The sequence below is a fragment of the Canis lupus genome, chromosome 3 (assembly GCF_003254725.2).
Source record: "Canis lupus dingo isolate Sandy chromosome 3, ASM325472v2, whole genome shotgun sequence".
Classification (NCBI taxonomy): domain Eukaryota; kingdom Metazoa; phylum Chordata; class Mammalia; order Carnivora; family Canidae; genus Canis; species Canis lupus.
In genome coordinates, this window is record NC_064245.1 from 1111120 (window position 1) to 1129992 (window position 18873).

Here is an 18873-nt window from a genome sequence, read left to right on the forward strand (position 1 = left end):
GAAGACCAAAAGAGATGGAAAAATATTCCAAGATCACGGATTGGAAGAATTAATATTGTGAAACTGTCTGTGCTACCCAGGGCAATTTACATATTTAATGCAATCCCTATCAAAATACCATGGACTTTTTTCAGAGAGTCGGAACAAATTATCTTAAGATATGTGTGGAATCAAAAAAGACCCTGAATAGCCAGGGGAATATTAAAAAAGAAAACCATAGCTGGGGGCATCACAATGCCAGATTTCAGGTTGTACTACAAAGCTGTGGTCATCAAGACAGTGTGGTACTGGCACAAAAATAGACACATAGATCAATGGAACAGAGTAGAGAATCCAGAAGTGGACTTTTAACTTTATGGTCAACTAATATTCGATAAAGGAGGAGAGACCATCCACTGGAAAAAAGACAGTCTCTTCAATAAACGGTGCTGGGAAAATTGGACATCCACATGCAGAAGAATGAAACTGGACCATTCTCTTACACCAGACACAAAGATAAACTCAAAATGGATAAAAGATCTTAATGTGAGACAAGATTCCATCAAAATCCTAGAGGAGAACACAGGCAACACCCTTTTTGAACTCGGACACAGCAACTTCTTACAAGATACATCCATGAAGGCAAGAGAAACAGAAGCAAAAATGAACTATTGGGACTTCATTAAGAGAAGAAGCTTTTGCACAGTAAAAGATACCATCAACAAAACTAAAAGACAACCTACAGAATGGGATATTTGCAAATGACCTATCAGATAAAGGATAAATAACTTATTAAATTCAACAGCAAAGAAACAAACAATCCATCATGAAATGGGCAAAAGTCATGAACAGAAATTTCACCAAAGACATACACGTGGCCAACAAGCACATGAGAAAATGCTCTGCATCACTTGCCATCAGGGAAATACACATCAAAACCACAATGAGATCCCACCTCACACCAGTGAGAATGGGGAAAATTAACAAGGCAGGAAAGCACAAATGTTGGAGAGGATGTGGAGAAAGGGGAACCCTCCTGCACTGTTGGTGGGAAGGTGACCTGGTGCAGCCACTCTGGAAAACTGTGTGGAGGTTCCTCAAAGAGTTAAAAATAGATCTGCCCTATGGCCCAGCAACTGCACTGCTGGGGATTTACCCCAAAGATACAGATGCAGTGAAACGCCGGGCCCCCTGCACCCTGATGTTTATAGCAGCAATGGCCACAACAGCCAAACTGTGGAAGGAGCCTTGGTGTCCATCGACAGATGATGGATAAAGATGTGGTCTATGGATACAGTGGGATATTCCTCAGCCATTAGAAATGACAAATACCCACCATTTGCTTTGACGTGGATGGAACTGGAGGGTATTATGCTGAGTGAAATAAGTCAATCGGAGAAGGACAAACATTATATGGTCTCATTCATTTGGGGAATATAAAAAATAGTGAAAGGGAATAGAAGGGAAAAGAGAGAAAAAGAGTGGGAAATATCAGAGAGGGAGACAGAACATGAGAGACTCCTAACTCTGGGAAACGAACAAGGGGTGGTGGAAAGGGAGGTGGGCGGGGGGTGGGGGTGACTGGGTGACGGGCACTGAGGGGGGCACTTGATGGGATGAGCACTGGGTGTTATGCTGTATGTTGGCAAATTGAACTCCAATAAAAAACAAAAATAAATAAATAAATAAATAAATAAATAATAAAATATAATTGTTTTCTGGAATAAAAGAAAGAAAAGAAAATTTATTCTTAAAGCAAACAACCTCACATTATGGCCACTAAAAAAATGCAGTGAATTTCTAAGAATTATGTTGAGATTGAGAAAGATGAAACAGAAAACCTCTGGAGCTTTTCTTGGACACAAAATAATCACTGGCTTTATTCCAAAAATTTTAATCAATTGTCCTATGCACTTTCCTATTTATATTCTACATGAAACAGCAGATTCCACTTGGATTTTTACTATGCTTAGTTTTTTAGAAGCACCATGGAATAGATTTTTTGCTAATAAAATACAACCATTTTGACTATATTAGACGAACATAATTATTTCTTCATCAATTGCTCCATTATTTCATTCATTAGAAACAATTAACGTCATCATTCGATCCCCATCATTCAAAGAGGAATGAATTTTGATCATCACAATTAAATGAATTTGGTTTTGACCTAAGTACAGGAAAAAGGGACCATATTATGATTTTTAACCCTCAAGAACGAAAGCAATACATGGATAATAATGCAAGACATATTTTCAGCTTGATACAATTTTAAAGATAACTATAGGATTAAATAACCTAATGGAGAAACCAAATCCATCTCAGATATTGCAACAGATACATGGATAATAACATTCGGGAGGAATAAAGTCTATGATCTAAGACCACTAAGAGTTTATAAGTGATTGAGTGCTTTACTGGCTGTCTGCCATTCTTTATGTCTTCTGTTAAATCTGAATATTTCATCCATTTATCTCTGTAAATGAAATTTATCAACAGTATTTAGTTTTTCATTTTTACCTGTTCCATTATATCAACTAAACTACAAGATGAGAGAATAAGAATCTTTTCATGAAAAAAAGGGTTGGAGAGGGATGGAAAGAGACTTTCTTCCAAAATAATTCAAACAAATAGAGGTGAGTAGGTAAATAGTAAATGCTATTGGTAGATGATGGCTTTGGTGTGACATTCCTGTCCTGCAGTTATTTACAATGGAAGAACATGGTGTTTGTCTCCAATAGACTGTAATTAGCAGAGAAATATGTTAGTTCTCCTTAGAGAGACCTCACGGCTCCAAAGGCATAACTATATAACATGTCTATGAAAGAGTTAGCTATAGAGTTGTTGAAAAAGAAGCCATTTTGGCCAATTCTGGTAACATTTAAGTAAATTAGTCTAGAAGAGTCTTCACTAACCATAAAGGAACATAACATGATGGTCTTAGAACAAGACTATTCTTACCGTGGATCAGGGTGTCTCAGCTTCCCTAGCAGCATAGAATCACTTCAAATTTGTTCTGAGTTTCAGAAAGGTAAGCAAATCACTCTAGGTTAAGTATTTGCCTTTAAGTCAAGACTTCGAACCATGAATCCAAATGACTACCGAACTGCCACAAGAAGTGCATGTCTTTAGGCTACTGATATTCACTTCCCAAAGTTGATTCATTTATTTGTCAAGTATGGATAGAGTTAAAATGTTAGTTTGTTTTTTTTTTTTTTTTTTTTAGCATTTTTGTATGCTACTTTCTTAGCTACTATTCTTTTTTTTTTTTTTTTTAAGATTTTATTTATTTATTCATGAGAGACACAGAGAGAGAGAGGCAGAGACACAGGCAGAGGGAGGAGCAGGTTCCACGCAGGGAGCCCGACGTGGGACTCCATCCCGGGTCTCCAGGATCACGCCCTGGGCTGAAGGCAGGGGCCAAACCACTGAGCCACCCAGGGATCCCCAATGTTACAGTTTTTAAAGTCTGATAATGCACATAACTTGTTCTAAGAAAATGTCAATGTATATACGAACAAAACCGTCTATCTGTTGAAGATACATATGTAGCTCCGATCAAACTGGACCATTTTACTCCTTGCGATCTGAAGATCCAAATCTACACAGGGTAACAGTAAAAACAAACAGAACCTTTGAAAACCATCATGAATACCTTTGGGGGGGGGCGGATGGGGAGGGGTGCTCCTTTCCTCCTTTCCTAGCACGCTCTAACCCTATTCCCTGCAGACTCTCCCTCCAGAGTCCATTCAGTAGAGCGGTGCTCATTCTTTCAGCAAACATCTATTGAGAATTTACTGTGCTCCAGGCTCAGGCTTCATCACAGTCCTTCAATCTTTCCTGTCTTCTCTCTGCAGCCCACTTCTCTCTTAACCCATTCTTAACCAACATGAAGCTTGTATCAGCACACAGTTTCTAACCATTTCCAATATGTACCTCCTTAGTCACTTTGTCTTCTTCCAGTTCCAATCTTTTTTGATTACCCCGATGAGCACAGAAAAGGGCTCCTAGGGGTCCATCAAGGTAAACAGGGAATTCTCCTGGGACAACAAGGAAGATGGGAAAGCTACAGAAACGTGACGGTTGTGTTTCTTGTACATATTGTTTGCCTATACTGTGCTCTACCAGATTTTCAGGCATACTCCCCACCGTCCTCAAACTCTGCCTTGAGTGATAAGCATATGATCAGACAACTAAAGCTGGTTATAACTGGTCCTAACAGAACATGTTTTACTCTGCATCTTGGAACTCAGAACAACTTAATAGAGAACATAGGCCTAAAAATAATTATTTGAAGAATATTGATTTTTATGAGCTTTTGGATCATAACAGAGAATACTACTACACATTTAACTTTCTATAAATTTCATCACATATTTTATCATGAAATATTCTCATAAATGCTACTATTTAGTTTAAATTTAGAATGACTTTAGAAATCTGTTTTTATTGGGAAAGTAAATATTTGCAAAAGTAAACTGATACTACAGTGTTTCATGTTTTACTAAGCAAAGCAAAATTTCACCTACCCATATCATATCAACTAACACTCCCTCTCCATTGTGTATTCCGCTTATGATTTATTTTAGTAGAACTTATCAAGTGGTATGATGTGTCATTATGAAAATTGGCAGGAGAAATTTCCCTTTGGTACTTTTTGATGCCTGGAAGCATAACCTTTCTCTGGTTAGATTTCTAGGACCAACTCACCTGTCAAATAGTTCTCCTCCCGTGACCAGTTCTAGGACCAGACTGATTTCTGTAGGGGTTTCAAATATCTCTTTAAGTTTTATCTGGGGAAAGATATTAAAAAATACATCGTAAGTTCCTTATTTTCATTTTTCTAGGAAAAGCTAACTCCATGACTAAACAACACTCTTTGTAACAGTAATACATTGGATCGTCAATAAAGGTTCCACATCCAGGTAACAAGCAGCCATCTGTCACTCTCTGGTTATTTGTATCAGTTATCTCATTTCTTAAAGACCCTTTTGAGTTTTTATATTTTTTCCTTTTCACAGCTGAAAGATACCTGCCTTAGAAACACTTCCTAAATTTTGCCAAAACATCACAATTTCTGAATTGCTTCAGAATTAAAAAGAAAAAGCAAGCAAAGAAAACTTGAGCCATTTGAAAGCATCATGGTTACTAGTGATGCAAATGCCTCTTTCTCCTAAAAGGAATTTGGAATTAGAGACCTAAGCCAGAACAGGAGGGACCAGGTTAAAGTCCGTCTGTATGGAAAGGATATCTCTCAATAGCAAAAATGTTGCCAGCAGATGCAGGGATCCTCAGAAAAGTAGTGATGGTAGGGATTTGATGGACTGTAACAGGGTTTTCATCACATTCAGAAAATCCATTCAATTTTGAATATTTTCCTCAATATATCTAAAAATTTAGTGACCAGGACTGATCTGCAATTGAGAAAAAATCCATATTGGCTTTTCATTGAAAGAAAAAGATGGATAATGTAAAAGTGGTGATTTTTTGGTGCCATTTTGCCAAAGCTCTTTACTGCAAATGGATTTTGTTTAGGGAAGCAAAGTACCCAGCCTCACGTTATGGATCGTGATTGGTTTAAGCTGTTTACGATAATCCTCCTCCCCAATTTTCCAGTCTCCGTGCAGTGAAGAGTGATGATCTTGTGGCCAGCTCTGGCTAATAAAGTCTGGAGAGAATTCTGCTGTAGCTGGAAATTCTGGAAAAGCCTCTATTCTTCTCATCACATTGTTGGCGAGGCCTTTCCAATTCTTTCTGTCTAGGGTATGGGCTGACAACTTGTGAAGACTGTGGAGCGGCCCTTGAGGGGGGAAGACGTTTAGGTCCTGAATGGCATCTCCCACTGAGGAGCTGACGCAATGCTACCAACTGCCTGCCTTCTGATTGTCACATAAAGTGTTCGTCTAGACTGCCATATTCCAGTTTCCATGACTTATAGCTGACTGCATTGCTAACCCGTATATTACGTCTTAAGTACTTTGCTTTAAGCCTAACTAAGCATTGCAGATTAGTCATCCTCCTGGACACTAAGACTTTCTCAAAGAAACGAGTATTTTCTTTAAGTAGTTGGCTCAATTCAAGTTATGGCCTGGAAAATGATTTTGTTCTCTTCACTTCACTGGCTCAAGAAAGCTTTTGCCAGACCTTTTCCTCAGCGCCTTTGTCTGGACATAGCCTAGAGCAGAGCTTCTGAGGACATTTTATGTTTCCCATTCAAGTACATCATTTATTTGAATCTTCACATTGTTTCTAAAGTAGATAGCCTCTCAAAGGACACTGAAATGACTTTGGAGAGCCATGCATTTCTTCACCTGCTTTTTCAGCAATGGCATATTAATAAGATAGGCACACAAAAGGAAAAAGCCAGTGTTTTATTAGAGTGAAACAAAACTCTTCAATTTTTAGGTATCCTTTTATGCATGAAAACAAAGATGGTATATAGTGCTGATCCATCCATTTTGAAACTCTTTCAAGTGGTATTATTTTAAAGATTTATTCAGCTCAAGAACTGAAAAATGTGATCAGATGAGGACGAGAGGAGGTGATGGCAGCTACCTGCTGGTGGTGAAGAATTCCTTTCTCATTATCAGCATGGGCAACAAAGAACAAAGATCCCATTCTGTAACTTTGAGGATTATTTGAAATAGTAGATTAAAAACCACTTACAATGTTTGGATGTGAGAGGCGAAGAAGAACTCCTATCTCAGTTCTCACAATTTTTTTGTCCACCTAGAAGGCAAAATGAGAGAGAGAAAGTAAAAGGAACTCTCACCTTAGAAATACCTTAACTGCAGCAGAGAATGAGAAACAGCACTAACCACCTGGGTGAATCAGGTCATTGGCAAAGAGGCTCATTCTCCGGCGTTTCTGGTCTCTTTCCTAACGCACCCACCTCCACCCCTTTTCAGTTGTAGGTCTTTCTTCTCTACTTCAGACATAAGGCAGAACTAGTTACAATGTGGATCACAACTTGTCAAGCCTCTTTTTCAAAAATCACTGCTCTCATCACAAAAGGCCAGGGGAGGGACTGAGCCCTGACCCTGCCACTCAGAATCAGTGATGTTTTTCTAGAAAATAACTGTCAAACACACCACAAAAATCACTGGGCAGCTATCTGAACAGTCATTACGGTGACCTGAAATTAGCTTCCAAGTGCTACTATAATTAGCATCTTCAGACATCAACAGATGGCTTCAAGAGATCAATATTACAAAATTGAAACCCATAAAATTACCTTCAGTATTTACAAAACACCTTGAAGAATGGTAGTTTTTTGTTACTAACAATTCACAATTATAAAATACATAACATATATTATTAAATTCTAAGTTGGGGGATGTATTTGAGCCCAGGTTCCCCAGCACACAAACGTGAGGGCAAGGATCAACAAACACTGATATTTTATTTGGAAGATGCCGTGAGAGCAGGGAAAAGGGGAAGTACGGCAAGGTGAGGGGTGACATATGCAGTCAGCACACTGCCTACGGTGGCACAGGAGATGTAAAGAAATAGGAGGTCACATGGGCAGGTGCATACAGTTGGCACACAGCACTCATCCAGAGGAGCCGCACCAAGCCATCATGCCTTGAAGACGTTCACAGGAAGGAGGGAGACTTCACCCGCCTTGGAAGCTACTTCTCCTGTTTCCCACAGGTGCAATCCTGCCCTCTGGTGTTAACTTTTCCACACGTTTAGGTTGCACATCCGGTCTCTGTGGCAGTTCTGATGCCATAATCCTCCTCATGAGGTATTCTATCTCACTCAAATCTAGAAGTGGCTGGAAGGGCCACAAGCTTCAGCTGTGTGTCCAGTTGGCCTAACTGCATGAAGCAGACAGTGGGCACTCCAGCTCTCCTGGTGGGGAGGACTGGTGGACAGAGAGAAGCTGAAGCCCAAAGGAGTTTGTCCTGTCACAGTGTGTTCCTGAGTGCTCATCTGTCATAAGGTAAGCCAGATTGACAAAAATGGGATAATGCTCCTGCCTCTCTAATTTACTACCTTTTATTGTTAATTAGTAAGAGGTTTGTCTTCTATTTATATTGTCTTATTGGTCTAGTTGTCGATTTTAAATGGGCTGGGTACATGGGGTTTTTCTTAAAACCTATTTTAGCTCCTCTATTTAAATTGTTCAAAATATCCAAATATCTCCCTTCATCCTCATAAAGTCACCTTTGAAGCATCTAATAATTTTAATGGTTTCTGAAATACTTTCAATAGAAAACATACTTCTTGAAGATTACACATAAGAAAATAAAACAATTTAATAAAAGTGGTTATACTGATTTGTACAGTTTTAAAAGTCCATGGAACTTAAGATTCCTTATTGTTGAAAGAAATCCCAATTTTACTATCTTTCTCTATGGCAGGAGATAAAGAAATGGATAAAAGGTGTCATTCTAGAGTAGTATCAAAGAAAAAGGCTCCACCATTGGAACAGAGTTAATCAGACATGGACCCTTCATTAAGATATACAGCAGTTATACTCCTGTCCTGGGGCTGAGAAGTTACAGAAAAGAAGGGAGAAAGGATTGAAAAATACGTGAAGAAGACATAATGAGGACTTAGGAAAAGAAAAGGAAACCCGTTTCTGTACTGTGGGAATGATGGATGGAGGCAGAGGCAGGAAAGGACCTGAGGAGGAGAAGGGGATTTCGTAACAGCAGATTGTGGTGGACCTGAGCCACTTGGGCACCTCAGATGTGGCCCAGATCTGGACTCTGGGATTTTAAATACTCTGCTGAGTTGGGGAACCTATATGAGCAGAGACTACTGCTCTACTCCTAGGATTCAGGCAAGTACAGTGGCATCTCCACATCAGATGCTCAGCCTCGTCTCATGTTCTCTGTGGGGTTTGAGTCCATAAGCCTTGTGTGTCTCTCTGTTCTTTCTCTGGCTTCTTAGGCTTATTTGTGGCTTGAGCAATGACAAGAGAACATGATGTGAAGCACAGGACTGTGCTCCTCAAACGCTTTGTGGAAAATGGCAAAATACAAATTATTAGTAGATAAATAAATAAGCAGACAAATGTCTTTAAATTTTCACAACAGTTCTCTTCTGCATAGCTTCTGCCTAATTTAACATCCTGTTTCCTGACATATCAACAAGTACATGTTGGCACCAACATACTTGGTGAAAAGACTTGTCAGCTGGCACTTTGTTAAATTCAAGAATGACAGTTTTAGCCTACAAAGATTTAAAAGCTAAGCACTGCTGTTTGAACATGTAAAAATCAAATGCGGTTTACAGATAAAAATACGGAGCCTGGTATCTCCCGTAACTATTTAATTTTAACCAAATCTGATTATTCCTTTTATATTTTTAACCTGATGGAAACCTGGACATCTCATGATACCTTACTTTTTTCGTTGTCTTCTCAAGTGGTGTCTTGTTTTTGTCCCAATAGGAGATATACCACAGGGCCTGGGGGGACAGGTGGCCTTCCTGTCCCCACTGCTATGTCTAAACCATTTCTCCTCCCTTGTCCTCCTAAAGTCTCAGCTGTCTTGAAATGTCTGCCATCAGCCAGCCCAACTTGCACCCTTTTTTGTTTTGCTCCTATTCCTATCTCTGTTACTCTTCCTAAGCATCCTCAGATCTCAGAACATTTCAGCAACTTCATCTCAACCTCGGATCCTGTCATCGTTCTTAACAACTTCAACTCTCATGTGAACGATCCTGTCAACATCCTTGTCTCTAGTTTGTCATTTCTTCAATTCCAACAATCTCCTCCTCCACTCTCCCTTAGTAACCCATCCCCATTGCCATATCCAGGCCTTGTCATTACCAGCAATTGTACCACTTCAAAAATACTGATTTGAAACCTCCTGCTTTCTGCCTTCTACCTCCTGTCTTTTTAGTTCTTACTTAGTTTCCATGGTCCATTAGGATAAGCACTGATAGGGCCGCCTGGGTGGCTCAGTGGTTGAGTGTCTGCCTTTGGCTCATGGCGTGACCAAAGGTCCCAGGGTCCCGGGATCGAGTCCCCCAACAGGCTCCCCACAGGAAGTCTGCTCCTCCCTCCACCTGTGTCTCTGCCTCTCTCTCGGAGTCTCTCACAAGTAAATAAAATCTTTTTTTAAAAAAGGATAAGCACTGATATGCATCTCCCCCAACTCCTTTTGCTCTTATCTTTCTCTGTTGGACTTCCCAAGTAAAACCCTTAAATTGGTTAAACTCTACTCTTCTTTTACTCCATGTCTGTGTCTGAACTAAAGTGTCTGGACAACAATCTTGACTGGTCCCATTTTTTAATTTATGACCCCTAATCTCAAGGGACCCTCAGAGCTCCTTACTCTACAACAGAACATTTCACACTTTTCCTCCTCTAACATCCAATACTCCCCCTGCCTTCCCCCTTTTACCATAGATCTCCTATTCTATACCTTTCCAACCCTCTGAGAGGTATAAATAATACAAAGAGAACACAATATTATCATCATCCAATTTATTATCCTATATACATTTGTATCCAATTAATGTCATCCATTTATTCCACAAAAATTTTTGATCCCCCCCTACATGGAGATGTTATTCTGGGCATGAGGATACAGGAGTGAACAAAACAGATAAACTGCCTAGAAATTTCATGTCCTAAGAAGCTTATTATGTTCTAGTGAAGATTACAAAAGAAGTAAATAAGTAAAAGGTCCAGAGTTGATAAATACTAAGGAAGAAAAAAAGGTAAAGGACATGGGGTGTCCTACCTGTCCAATAGCAAGGATGCTATTTGAGATCGAGGGTTAGAGACGTACCATGGTGCAGGGCCACTTGGATCTGAGGTAGGAGTGCTTTAGACCAAGAAACAGCAAACACCAAGGCCCTCAGCTACGAGTGGCAGCAAGGTGTTTAGCCAAAGCAAAGTGACAGGGGAGGAAAGTAGGAGATGATGATGGAGGCTCCACATAACCAGGGGTCAGGTCATAGAAGCTACGGTGACTGGGTAAGAACTTGATGCTTTAGGAGGAGAGAGGTCATACACAATTTTAAGATTCTGAGAAAAGAATGACACAGTCTTAGTTAAGTTTTAAAAGGATACTCTGAAAAAATAAATAAAAATAAATAAATAAGTAAGTAAGTAAATAAATAGATAGATAGATAGATAGATAGATAGATAGATAGATAGATAGATAAATAGATACTCTGAGGGGTAACCAACTGAGCAGCTCAGTTGGTTAAGCATTTGACTCTTGATTTTGGTTCAGGCCATGATCTCAGGAGCATAAGACTGAGCCCCACAGTGGGCTCTGTGCTGAGTATGGAGCCTGCTTGAGATTCCCTCTCCCCTCTTTCTGCCCTTCCCCACTCCCTCTCTAAAAAAAAAAAAGAAAGAAAAAGAAAGAAAAAAGATGCTCTGAATTTTATAGAGATGAGGATGATGGAAAGAGTAAAGCAGGGACACTAGTTAACAAGTTATTCCAGTGAGAAATTAGGGAGGTTTGGTAGTGATGACAGAGGCATGAAGCAGATGGGTATTTTTAAGGGAGAGAAAATAGTATTTGCAGATGAACTGGCTACGGGATGTAAGAGAAAGAAAAGTGCAGAAGTTGACTCTAAGTTTTTCAGCTTCAGCAATGGGAAGCATAAAACGGCCATTAAGTCCTGAGGTGGGAAGGACTAAAGGAGCAGGTTCAGAAGAGCTAGTAACATCACGGCCCTGCCCACTGTCCACTCCACTTACCCATCGGCCGTCCCCTCTCATTCTAGCTCGCTAATCATCTAGTCAATCTCTGAAGAAGCCAAGATCATTTCCATTTCTGGGCCTTTCCACCACGTACTAGATAGTTTTCTGTCCTGAATGTTCTTCTGCTAGATCTTGCAGTGTGAGTCTGGGCCCAGTGGAGAGGAACATGGAAGGGGCAGCTGCACAGTGGAGGTCATGGTTCAGAGGTGGAGGCAGTGATGAGCCCTGGCCATGATGGGGTGGGACAGCAAGGAGGTATGCACTGTGGAGGGACCAATATCTTATTTTATATTTAACACTGACGAGCATCACCACTCTTGTTCTGATTAGCCTGGGAAGACAAACTCTCATAATGCACATCAATCAAATAAGCTTGGTTTTGGAAACTATGAGACTCATTTTTTGATAGTTCTGTTAATAGTCACCTCCTACTCCCTGCAGACTCCTGAAACACTGGCAGGGCCATGGGAAGAGTAGAGCTTTCCAGTGGAGGAGGAGCCCAAGAACTGGAAGAGTTCAGGCCAGACAAGAATGGCTCCGTGAAGTTCAAACAGGAAATAAAGATGCCTGTATTTCGGAACCGGAAATGTCAGGGAGATTCAGAACCGGGCAGCTCCCTCAAGGGAGGCACCTCTGCTCCCACATTCCTACATTCTAAAATCTAAGCCTTTCTGCTCACAGATGCCAGAGATTCTTTCACAAGAAACAGTCTTTTATTTTATAGTGAATGAAACAGGCTTAAAATATTCCTAGGAGAGATGACAAGCTGAACAAAGTTTATACAAAAGATCTGGCTCATGCTAGACTCTCACTAGAAACAGATTTGGCTTAACAGAGAAAAGACAGGAGATATATAAAAATATATAAAGCAGAAAGGACTTTACATCTTTCACTAGCTCTTTTCCCCTTTTTCATCTCTGTATCTCTCCCTGGGATTAAGAATATATGGGAGTAACCCTGATTTAATACCTCTTCTCCTTCAAAAGATCCTAGATTGGGTATCTCACAATGCCAGAGGCATCCCTCAGTGCCTCACCTCTCTGCCTGCTTCCGAAGCATTTCTCTGCTTCCCTCCACAGACAAACTCCCCAGAATGGTCTCTGCCTCCTTTCTCCACTTCTTCCTCCCACCCTCTTGTATTTGTCAGTGCAACCCTCTCTGGCTTCATCCCAAGAACGCCTCCAAATTGCTCTTCTAGAAAAGAATCAGGGCCTTTTTGGAGGAGCCCTTGGAGCCAAACTACTCATCCTATCCTGTCAGCAGCATTGGATATATTTGGTCACTCCGTTCTTGAAATAAAATTGATTATTCCATGTCACCACTCTGGTCTGACTTTCCTTCTACTTTAAAGGCTCTGAGGGCAGCCCCAGTGGCTCAGTGGTTAGGCACCGCCTTCAGCCCAGGGTGTGATCCTGGAGACCCGGGATCGAGTCCCACGTCGGGCTCCCTGCATGGAGCCTGCTTCTCCCTCTGCCTGTGTCTCTGCCTGCCTCTCTCTCCTCTCTCTCTCTCTCTCTCTCTCTCTCATGAATGAATAAAATCTTTAAAAAATAAAATAAAATAAAAAATAAAGGCTCTGAAATACCTCCTCACTAATCTCTCTGGATTCTTACCCTTTACAATCATTCCCTCTGCATACAGGCTACAGTGATGTCTTTAAACTGTGTATCAGAGCATGTCACTCTCCTACCTAAATGCCTTTGTTGGCATCTATTGCACTTAGAATAAACACAAACGCTTTACCATGGACCATAAAACTCTGGATGGCTGGGCCTCACCCTTTCAATCTGATGTCATTTTTCTCTCTACACAGGCCTTTCAACTACTAGACCCGACTCCAAAGCCTTTGCACTTGCTCCTTCCTCTTGCACTAGACCTTCTGACTTCTCAGAGCACTTGAGGGGCCTTCCCTGGACTCTTCTTCAAAAGTGACTACACACACATACACATTTATCCTCACACCATGAATCATATCACTCTAATCTCTTAATAACATTTACCAAAAAAGCCAATGTTATCATTTAATTTCCAATTCATTGTTTGTTTTCTTACCAGAACACAAAGCTGTAGGACACCAAGGGTTCTGTCCATTTCCTACACATCAGTATCCCCAGCATTTTTTTACCAATGCCTGGTATACAGTGGAAGGAAGGAAAGGAAGGAAGGAAGGAAGGAAGGAAGGAAGGAAGGAAGGAAGGAAGGGAGGGAGGGAGCTAGTACTTCAATACAAGAGTTGGCTGGTTCAAAGGAAAGATCCCTGGTTTCACAGCTTTGGTTAGCGGAGATTAGAACTGGTTAGTCTGTCCTCTTGTCATTCGAATCTGTATGACATTTTTGTCATGTTATTGGTACTAATGGAGTGGAGGACACCTGTCCTCCTGGCAGAGCAAAATACCCAATCTAGGGCCCGCATGGATATTAGCTTGTGGTTTCCAAACCGTGAGCCACAAAGAATCAGTATGCCATTTACTTAAGACGACATTCTCCCAAGGTAAGTGAGAATGTTCCAAGAAATAATAAATAATAATAAAAGCTTTGATGGCGTTACAGACTTTCTAATTCACTGCAACAGGGGGTGATGTTTCCCATCTGCTCCTCTCCCCCATCACAGGATACAGAGCTCTTCAAGCTGCCAAAAGGGAGGCCCATTCTTCAAACAGCACACCTTGCCTTTATTTGTGTGATCAATGCTTTGTATCAAACACAGCCAGAGAAAAGATTAAAAGAAGTGAAAATGATGAAAATCAGAAGCTGGTAGCAGTGCCAGCTGGAAGGCACTATGGGCTCCTGAAGGAGCTAGACGACCTTGGGAAGCAGGGAAGTGTAGGGATGGAGCTGCAAACTCTCTGTTGTCTCTGCCTGCCAGGGGACAGTTCAAGAGGGAAGCTTGGCTGGGTCCCTACTCCCCCAGATTCCCTGACACCAGCACAGTCAGATGCTTGCAAAAAGAAAGAAGCTGATATCCTGTGATAAAAAAGGAATGTAATGTCAGCCTCCGAAATTCTCTTTTCAGGGGCATGTTGCCAGGGCTGGAAGAAAATAGATAGTATAGGGGATTCCTGGGTGGCTCAGCGGTTTGGCGCCTGCCTTTGGCCCAGGGCGCGATCCTGGAGTCCCAGGATCGAATCCCACATCGGGCTCCAGGCATGGAGCCTGCTTCTCCCTCCTCCTGTATCTCTGCCTCTCTCTCTCTCTCTCTCTATGTCTATCACAAATAAGTAAATAAATCTGAAAGAAAGAAAGAAAGAAAGAAAGAAAGAAAGAAAGAAAGAAAGAAAGAAGAAGAAAAAAGAAAGAAAGAAAGAAGAAAGAAAGAAAGAAAGAAAGAAAGAAAGAAAGAAAGAAAGAAAGAAAGAAAAAAAATAGTATAAATTTCTAGAGAAGTATCCTAGCCATCTTAAAAAAAATGTGAAATATAAAACATACGAGTGAGGAATATACCGACCATTGGAACACAATTATCATTAGCATTTTGGTTCATTTTCTTTCAACTTTTTAAACGCTGTTTCTTTACATACTTCAAATACAGAGAGATAGCTTTGTTTCTTACAACTTTCATGAAAAATACCATAAGATATTAAGGATACCTAACATTCACAAGCAAAGTGTAAAACAGTTTCCTAATGCCCTAGTATCATCAATGACTATTTTTATCATTAGATTCTTAGGATTTCTTACAATTTGCTACAATATAAATCATTGTGTAATGAACAGCCATGGCTGTGCTTTATTTTAAAATGCAACTTGTGGGATGCCTGAGGGGCTCCATGGTTGAGCATCTGCCTTCGGCTCAGGGCGTGGGATCGTGGGATTGAGTCCCACATTGTGCTCCCCACAGGGAGCCTGCTTCTCTCTCTGCCTGTGTCTCTGTCTCTCTCTGTCTCATGAATTAAAAAATAAAATATTTTATAAATAAATAAATAATTAAATAATAAATAAATAAATAAATACAATTTTTTGAAAATGCAACTTGAATTCTGGTTCTGCCATTTAGAGTCCTTAATAAAATCATTTATCCTGTCTGAGGATTATTTAGATTTCTTCAGAGCTAAAATAGAGATAATAATTGCTATTTACAGTATCACTGTTTAAAGAGTAAATGAAAATAGTTGTGAAGTCTCCTGCTCACAGATGTTCAGTGCCTTTCCTGAAAGGACTTTTTAAAAGTAAGGTAAGTATTTCCTAGTGTTCTATTTTCAATTTTCTATGTTTTCCCATAAAAGTCACTCTAATTGAAACAAACTAAATTTAGAAATATTGGGATTTATGAGAGTGCCAGTCCTAGTAAGGAAAAAAGTGTCTAAGAAGCTTGAAATATGGTTTTGTTCCTCTTTCCTTCTAAAAGTGAAAGATAACTTCATCAAAATCCTAAACTATATCCAATATAATCTTCTTATTTGAAGGTAATCAAAGGGGGGAACTGATATCTGTTTGCATTTACATTTAAATGCCTTCCTGCACCTTTTTTTGAAGACTGGGATAAGAGCCGCACTACTTTGGTTAAGCTCCACAGAGCTTTTAATACCAAAATCTTATGTTTATTACCCAGTTGACCACCGAGGTCACACCTGAGTTACTACAGACCTGGGTATCAGCTATCTCCTAATTCGAATTTCTCTTAGAACTTAACAAATTGCATCATGCCCTTGTAGTGCTGAGGTAGGGAAACTGAAGGAAGGAATAAAAATCTGCTTTTTGTGCCTTTCCTGCCTCTGTTCTTGCTAGGACCTGCACCTCTCCTTTGCACATGCCTTAATGCACATAGTGTACATCTTCCTGGTATGAGATGAGGAGTTTTGATTTCTCTAGAATAGACAATATCTGAGGAAGGCCAGGTGTGGATGACTGGATGCAGCTATCATGTGGTTGTTCCAGATCACCAGGGCTGGGCATCTTGACATCAAGGCCTCCTGGCTCCAAGGAGTAACATCTGGGTCCTCATCTTTGCTCTAGGTGGTTCCTGGATGCCTGAGAGGACATGTACGCCATCATGATCCTCAATTTTAAAACCCCAGACCCCAAACAAAGACAGGGATCTTATGACTTTGTGGTCTGTCAAATAACAAAAACAAAAAATACTCTTATAAACATGATTTTAAATCTCAACAATCACATTTTGGGGTTGAATCCCATAAGAGAAAAGCTTTCAACAGGAGAAACCTGGACACTCTTAGAAGCTTTAGCTCCTTAACTGTTCTTTCTAAGATAATTATGACTTTCAAATAAGCTAATTAATATTGTTCAAGGATGCTGAAATTTTTCTCTAAGAAAAGTAATGTTACTGACAAAAAAAAAGATTTTAAATTACCTCAAAAGCAATATAAACATGTTCTGGGGCTGGAATTAAAAGGAGAGAGATAGTAGAAATCTTAATGATTTAAGGTTTGAAAAAAATTCCATTGTTGATGTTGCTGCAGGGCAGTACTCTTCCTCTGAAGGTGTGACCTTGCTGAAGAAGCGTCTTAACACGAGTGGACCCAGAGCTTCGCTTTTCTGGAGACCAGAGGCTTCTAGAAATCCTCAGATGAAGTATGTCAGCTCAGTTCTTCTCAACATCTTTCTCTTTGGGGTGATGTGCACATCCTCCTGGTGCTCCCATTAGTTTCTCCTTAAGTCTCTTCTGGGTTAAATGGCTCAGAGTTTAAAGGCCTCATGCCTAAGTGACTGGGTAGACACGCACATCATTCCATGCCAATGCCCTAGCGTGTCCCCTCTCTGATACTGTCCAGGACTGGCAGGGTTCAGAGAAGACAGCAGAACGGGTTTGTGATCTATGCCCTGAGCTGGTCTCTGATTTTGTGCTGCCTGGCTGGTTTAGTCCTGTCCCTGAATGTCGGCCACTATGTGACTCCCTGATGTGTCCCCAACTGTCTATCGCTGCTGGCGGCCTCATCTGGTCAGGTGTTCAGTGTAGTCAGCGGCTGGTGATGGCTGTGGTGCATGGGTACTTCAATCTCACTGGAGACATCATGGGTAACTTTAAGCAAGTATGGAAAGAACAGGGCAAGGGACAAACAGCTCTGAGACAGATAAACTTACATTAAATATTTACCCTAGAGAAGTTCTTTTAAACTGAAAAAGATTTTTTAAATGAGGTAACACTAAGATGTCTTTAACTGGAAAGTTTAAGTATCATTTCCCCAGATATCCAGGGGTACCAGTCTCAGGAAGAATTTAATTATCATAGAAAATAGAGGATACTTTGCACTGCTGGGGATTGACCCCAAAGCTACAGATGCAATGAAACGCTGGGACACTTGCACCCCGATGTTTCTAGCAGCAATGTCCACAATAGCCAAACTGTGGAAGGAGCCTCGGTGTCCATCGAAAGATGAATGGATAAAGAAGATGTGGTTTATGTAGACAATGGAATATTCCTCAGCCATTAGAAACGACAAATACCCACCATTTGCTTCGACGTGGATGGACCTGGAGGGTATGATGCTGAGTGAAGTAAGTCAATCGGAGAAGGACAAACATTATATGGTCTCATTCATTTGGGGAATATAACAGTGAAAGGGAATAAAGGGGAAGGGAGAATAAATGGGTAGGAAATATCAGAAAGGGAGACAGAACATGGAAGACTCCTAACGAAACGAACTAGGGGTGGTGGAAAGGGAGGTGGGCGGGGGGTGGGGGTGACTGGGTGATGGGCACTGAGGGGGGGATGGGATGAGCACTGGGTGTTATGCTAAATGTTGGCAAATTGAACTCCAATAAAAAATTTTTTTAATTAAAAAAAAAGAAAATAGAGGATACTTTAAATTTTTTGGCAGATAAACGTTGTAGGTAAATTTTGACACTTGTCCACATTTCCCCTTCATAAGAATGTCAAAATTTAAAAGCTCATAATGGTAATCTTACATCTGCTTTATCAGGGAAAAAAAATCATTCACAGCTTGTAGTACTTTATTACACATGCCCCATCTTGACATTGATCACAACACCCAAATGTGTCCTCATGTTATTATGGAAAAATAGTTCTAGACTATTCTGATCCCCAAATTAAAAAAAAAAATCCTCCCAATGACAGCTTGGTATGTTGTGTGTGTGGGGGGGACTAGATATAACAACCCATTTGATATATTTTCCAGATTTCTGGGGTAGAGATAAATATGAGAAGCTTTAAGTGAATTTATCTTGTGATACTGACACCTGCAGCAGAGAAGATATTGGAATTCCATACACGCATCCATGCCTGGGGTCCCTCCATC

General features: G+C 40.4%; 1 protein-coding gene across 6 annotated transcripts in view; it reads right to left on the minus strand.

Annotated features, from left to right (window-relative positions):
- The window catches only part of CAMK4 (calcium/calmodulin dependent protein kinase IV), a 279198-nt gene that overhangs the window by 70927 nt on the left and 189398 nt on the right, over nucleotides 1-18873 (minus strand). For all 6 annotated transcript variants that reach the window (XR_007409514.1, XR_007409513.1, XM_035714404.2 and 3 more), the window contains 2 exons: nucleotides 6646-6708; nucleotides 4690-4772 (listed from right to left, as the gene is read on the minus strand). Coding sequence is in view for 4 of the 6 variants with exons in the window: in XM_035714404.2 (XP_035570297.1) it covers nucleotides 4690-4772; nucleotides 6646-6708 (146 nt within the window). In the remaining 2 variants the exon portion in view is untranslated. The remainder of the gene's footprint in view (nucleotides 1-4689; nucleotides 4773-6645; nucleotides 6709-18873) is intronic.